Genomic DNA, 6,615 nt, shown 5'->3' with positions numbered 1-6,615 from the left:
GCAGAGGTGTCAGGCCTGGGCAGGGGACCCCCAGCTCCCCGCGGTTGCAGGCTCCGCCCCTGCCCAGGCCTAACGCCTCTGGCCTAGGTGTCCGGCCCGGGTAGCGGGGACCTGCAGTGGCAACGGGGGGTGCCGCAATCACGCGGGTTCCGCCCCTGCCCCTGCAGGATGCCTCTGGCTGAGGCATCCAGCACAGGCAGCGGGGACCCGCAAGGGACCCCTAGCTCCTGGGACTGCCAGCTTCAACCATGCCCAGCTCCCATCGCTAGCTCACCCCTACTTCCTGCTATCACTGGCCAGGGCGGAAAAGGCACCTGATTCTCCGCCTTTGCCCTGCCCCCCAGCTCTTAGTTACCCCCTGGGTTTCCGATCACTGTCAGTGGCAGGGGGCTTCTTCCTGCTTTCCCTTTCGCCTCCCTGCATTGTGCCTACATATGCAAATTAACCACCATCTTGTTGGCAGTTAACTGCCAATCTTAGTTTGCAGTTAATTTGCATATAGCCCTGATTAGCCAATGAAAAGGGTAGTGTCGTACGCCAATTACCATTTTTCTCATTTATTAGTGTAGATATAAAAACATGTATTTTGCATTGTAAATTTAAAATTTAATGATGTAACTTGGAGATGTTTGCATGAAACTACAATAGCTCTATTATATTCTTATTAGTGACACATAGTATTCCATAATAAAGTCTACCATAATTTAACCATTCATCTAATGAAGTATAATTTCAATTTCCTCATTGGTAAAGGGTGAAAAAGTAAAAGATGTTCTCGGAGGATTAAATGAACTTAGCACATTGCCTACAACTTAAGCACTCAATCTATAATAATAAAAGGGTAATATGCTAATTAGACCAGACGTCATTCTGGACATCCTTCCTGACAAAGCTGGGGCCGAGGGAAGCCAGCCCAGGTCCCGGGTGCCTGTGGGCAGCTGGAGGAGGAAAGCAGCCCGGGTATCAGGTGCCAGAGGGAAGCCAGTGCTGGCAGCGGGGAAAGGAAGTCCTACTTTTGCACAAATGTTCGTGCATTGGGCCTCTAGCTAGTTAATAAAAGTAAATGGGCTTTGGAGTCAGATAGACATGGATTCACATTCCATTCTCTTCCCTTACCAGCTATGGAACCTTATTAAATTACTCAATTTCTCTAAGTTTTCCTATTTGAAAGTGGAGTTTATGATAACTGCTTCGTTGTTTTTTATGACAGTGCAGTGCAATCATACAGAAACACCTAGCACACAGTAGGAACTTAGTGTTTCTTCCCTCCTAAATCATTTGATCTCATGAAAATGGTATTACTTCATTAGAGTACTGTCACAGAATCAATACCACAACATTTTCACAAATAAAGAAAACAAGGGAAAAACCCTAATGTTGAATTCAAAGAGAAACAAACAAACCCATCTATCAAATTAGTAACATTACCATGCAGTAGGGGCAAGGGGGAGGAAATTAAATCTTTTTAGTACAGTGTTTATACTATACACTTGCAAATATACTCTAAAGACAAAAGCAAAGAATCGTTTGAGTTTTTGCAGATAGTAGTATGGGTATAGTAATTCTGGAACATTTTTTTTGTGTATTAGGTTGAGCAAATGAGTAAATATGATGATGTTGCTGGGAGTTGGTTTTCTTAGTGGGAGAAAGGAGATATAAATATAGAATGGGATAAGGATAGGAAGAATCATGTGGAGGTTCTTAAAAAATTGGAATTAGCAGTAAAAACACGAACTCATGATTCTGTTAAAGAAAAAATGCGCTATGTATATACCATAATGTGTGTACATATATGTACAGGCCTGGAAACAATAAGACCCTTGGTAATTAGTAAAACTGATCTGGTTTCTAAATATCCTTCACCACTAAAAGGAATTAGAGCTCCATGGAAAAATAGCTAACTCCAGAGCTGTGTAAAGATAAGCTTGGATATCTACCAGAAAGTAAGGAAGTGCTAGAAATTAACAGGGATATTTCAGAAAGACAGGAGCTTGAAAGAGTTCTCACTGGACAAATCTGGGACCACATGAGTATTAAAATGATACCAATGAATATAACATTGAACAAGGAAAGGATCCATGAATACATACTAATACAAATAAATAAAAGTCAGAAAAGGGGTGAAATAATCCTCAGTGGACTAGAAGAGGAAATGCTTGCAGTAAAAGGAAGAGAAATCACTATTGTTACTGAATCACTATAGTTACTAAAGTGCTGGTTATTTGGCTAGGTTCTTTTCACATCAGTCATTGAAAATGCTACCAGCCAGTCAGGACCCATAGCTCTAGTTTTAAAGCCGGTTTTGGTTTTGGTTTTTCCATTATACGTGGCTGCTTTTCTCAACCGGCTTTTCTCTTGTGTGTTGAGTTTCAAACACAATGGATGAATTTCTTTGTATCTCTCCTTCACAGGCTTTTCAGATGTGGATCATACCTATGCTCAAAGAACTCAGCTCTTTGACACCTTAGTAAATTTCTTTCCTGACAGCATGACTCCTCCTAAAGGCAACCTGGTGGACCTCATCACACTGTAACTGACGAGTCACTGGACAGAAATGGAGACCAGGAATCTGCTTTCAGTATTCTGGATTTCAACTCCACTGACCGACAGGCCGCAGTGACTGAGGACTGCACCAGAATCCCGAAGGGATCTTTACCATCACAAGTTCTAACCCTCTTTCTTCATACCTGACCTCAGCCCCATTCTCCTCATCCCATTCCTCAGTTAAGTTAATAATAAAGTGAAATTGGTATACTTTCCATTTAAATATATATATATTTTTTACTTTAACTTTTAAAATTTAACGAGTATAAAAAATAATAATCAGGTAGTTTACCCTTTCCTGATTTTTATTTCATTTTTATAAAATTAGGGCAAGTAAGCACTATTAACAGACCCAGTGCTATAAGAATTGGGATTGTGTTGTTGGGTTGTGTGACCTTCTTCTTTCTCCTCCTTTCCCATTTCACTTTACCTTGCATCACACAGCTGCTTGTAGGTGGTGTCACTTGTTTACCTCTTCATTCTTAACAGTATATAGTTCTGTAGGGCAACTGATGTATGTTAAAGTGATGTGTATATGTCTCTGTTGACTAGAGTCTTGTATTCCATTAAGCAATAGGAGAAACAGAGGGCTCAAATATATGTTCCTCTTCATAGAATTGAAAAATGAAACCCAAGATTGGTCCAGGCACTTATCTGAGATTGGTCTGTAGTGTTTCTATGGTGGATATTATAAGCTTTGAGTCACAGAAACTTAAACAGAAGAGTATCGTTCAGAACCTTTAAGAGCCATTATAAAAGTTACCAGCAGGAGGATTCTAGAAGTGATTAATATGTTCATTGATATCTTTGTGGCAGTTTTGGAAGAAAATGGCTTTCCCCTCTGATAGAGCTGCACAGACCCAGGGCTTCCATTACTTACTGTGCTATTAATCCGTAGCATTTTCATTTGGGAGTATGGGTGTCCAGAGCTCTGCCTTGTTGATCCAGACACATTGGCTTCGCACATCTGCTTCTGCATACTGATTAAAGAATGCTGGCGTGTGGCTGTCCAGTGGAATATAACTGACAGGCATTTCACTAAGCACATAGACTAGGCTTTTTTAAATGAAGGAAAAGAAAAATGGTGCAAATACTTTTTCATTAAACTAAAAAAGAAAAAAGCAGATAGGTCTGTCTATTTTTTGTGGGGGGTGGAGATATTTATTGTTCCATGAGTTGCTATGGAATGCAATATAGGAAACCTACACCTGACCAGTGCTTATTACATTTGCTGAAAAGTATGCTGTGTTAAAAACAAGTTGTATTAAAAAAAAAAAAAGTGTGCCGTGTGCAACTGATACCCACCATGCTTAAAGCAGACTAAGTATAATGAATGTTCATCAGTCCAATGGCTCTTAAAAGTGAATGACTTTATGGAATTCAGTATGTACTTGAGTAGCAAGATTAGGTCTCACCAAAGAAAGAGGAGAAATTGAGTTGCACTTTTGAAAAGTCTCATATATAGGAATGAGACTTGGAGATCCATCTTCACTCTGTATTGCATGATTTTACTTCTTTTGGGGATGGACAGAAATCTATTTTTCCTAGTTCTAGGCTTGAATCTTGGGCTTCTTAGCTTTCCAAACTTCCCAAAGCAATCAATATAGTGATTTATTAAACAATTAGATCTGTACCTTACCTTGTGAAAAATATATAATTTAGTAAGTACCAAAATTTGTGTAGCTGCAGAATAACCAATTGACTTTACAGATGAGCACATAGAATTTACTTATATACTTGTACAGTTTCATAAAATGATTTTTCTGAGTGACAGTCTAGAATATAAAATATTAATATCACTAATATGGTAGCCAATTGAATCTCATTTTGTGAAAACAAGTACAAATCAAAGAGTTGATAGGGAAGAACTTGAACTTGATGAGTTTCTAAATTTAAAACCTTGAATTTTGCTCTCTGTGAATTCTGGCACTTTAAAAACATTAACCAAATGAAGTTCTGCTGCCCTCCACGATTTATTTTTATAATGCTTTGTCATTTTTTTTTCATTCATTTAGATTCCATATTTGGAGGGAACTCAGTGACTTTTTTGTTCTTGTTTTCCCCTGATAGTACCAGTAGTTTTGTTTTGTTACATACGCTTATTTTAATTTTATCTTTTACTTTATTTAGGTGTGGGACTTTTCCTCTTTATTTCTGATTTTTTTCCCCCAAACCTGTTTAAATGGGGTTGAATGATAGCAAACACTTTGATGTTGCTTAAGTGAGAAACTGTTGAGATTATTGACTAGGTAAATCAGCGTTTGTATCATGGGGCTTTACACTGCTGGTAATGATTGTAGGAGAATGTCGGGCTTCATTATATCCATGCCCAAGAGTGACACATTGCTCACATTTCACATCACTGTTTTGAAAAATACTTATAGATGTAATGAGTAACTGCATTTATTTCCAAGAATTCCAGCAGTATATTTAATTTAAATAATCTAATTTGGTATTTAGATACATTGTTTAGATAGCCAAGTGGCTGTTTTACTATTTTTTAAATCTTCCTAGTTTAGTAAATCTCAGATTGAAACACCTGGTTTATGCTAGTTAGTGGACTACAGTTAGTTCAGTTTTATTATCCCCAGCTTCAGCTTCGTTCCCATTTCTCTTTTCTTCCAGCCAAATGTATTATTCCAGAATAGTAAACCAGAAATAGTTTATTTAAACTAGAAGTAAACTAGATCTTCATCATTTTTAGTGCTTATACTTCATGAGAAATTCTCTGACTTGCAAGGCACTTCTAAAATTCATCTGCATTTTGTGGAATGACAGAGACCTCATGTGGCCAGCTTGATTCATTCAAATGTATCAATCTCTTATTCAGGCAAAGAAATTTAGACTTGAATGTCTAACTTTGTGCTAAAGCTGACAGTATTAACCTTTAGCAAGATCTTTTTTTAATGTATTTTTATTGATTTCAAAGAGGAAGGGAGAAGGAGAGAAAGAAAGAAACATCAATGATGAGAGAAACATCAATCTGCTGCCTCCTGCACGCCCCCTACTGGGGATTAAGCCTGCAACCCGGGCATGTGCCCTGACCGGGAATTGAACTGTGACCTCCTGTTCCTAGGTCGACACTCAACCACTGAGCCACTCCAGCCAGGCAGCAAGAGCATCTTTTTAAACCTGGTTTTCATTTACATTAAAATTGGCCTATGCATGTCTAATAAGTAAAAACTGATAGAGCACATTAGAAAGTTAACTCTTTGGTTTATCATAGACCAGCTTGTTAGATTCAGAGCTCAGTTACTTAAGATTGTAAAACTATTCTTGGGTGAAATATGTATGTTGAATATAAATGGTTGCCAGCTTATCCTCCAGTGGGTCTTTTCACATCTGCCTTATAAATGCTATTTACAGAAACATGATCAGTTTTATTTAATAAAACAGTTTTAAAATCTAACCTGCAAACAATAGCTAGTTTGAGGCACTTAATCATTTAGTGAGGAATGGAGAATGATGCTTAATGGATGAAAAATCACTTAAAAAGGAGTATGTTCCTGATTTATTCTCTGAATTATACTGTTTCATGAGAATTACATGAGAAGTTACCTGTAATTATTCCTACCACCATATGAAATTCATTGAGTAATTGTGGGTCATTGATTATTTCCTGAGTAAATGTGTTAATTCTTTAGCTGGTTGGATGTTGCAAAGCAGTTGAGGATTACGGATTCAAGTGAATTATCTGTGGGCTGGGGTGTCCTTACAATGTGTACTCCAAACAGTCACCTAGACATAAAAATAGACACCCTTCATAACCCTTCTTTTCTTAGAAATCGATGTTCATCTGCATTGTCATCCTTTTGTAGATTCTGACCTGCATTTTCACCAAGTTTTAAATTCTTAAAATAGCCTTGATCTGGGATGTGCAGGCTTCCTCAGAAGAGGTTTATAGGAGAAGTATCATAAAGGGTCTGCACATGGCAGTGCTGGAGGATTAGATTTTTTGGGCTCTTTCACTCAAAGATTATTTTCTTTTTTTAATCCTCACCCGAGGATATTTTTCCATTGATTTTTAGAGAGAGTGGAAGAGAGATGGAAAGAGAGAGAAATACCGATGTG

The 6,615-nt window shown here is 38.0% G+C and overlaps 1 protein-coding gene across 4 annotated transcripts in view; it reads left to right on the top strand.

Annotated features, from left to right (window-relative positions):
- Window positions 1-2,782, top strand: part of MKLN1 (muskelin 1) — a 346,320-nt gene extending 343,538 nt beyond the window's left edge. For all 4 annotated transcript variants that reach the window (XM_006752700.2, XM_006752701.2, XM_015567031.1 and 1 more), the window contains one exon: window positions 2,412-2,782. In XM_006752700.2, coding sequence (XP_006752763.1) covers window positions 2,412-2,533 — 122 coding nt within the window. In that variant the 3' untranslated portion in view covers window positions 2,534-2,782. The remainder of the gene's footprint in view (window positions 1-2,411) is intronic.
- Window positions 2,783-6,615: the final 3,833 nt, after the last annotated feature.

Source organism: Myotis davidii, unplaced genomic scaffold (genome assembly GCF_000327345.1).
Source record: "Myotis davidii unplaced genomic scaffold, ASM32734v1 scaffold1290, whole genome shotgun sequence".
NCBI classification, from domain to species: Eukaryota; Metazoa; Chordata; class Mammalia; order Chiroptera; family Vespertilionidae; genus Myotis; species Myotis davidii.
The sequence above is the reverse complement of the archived record's forward strand: the minus strand, read 5'-3'. Positions and strand labels throughout refer to the sequence as shown.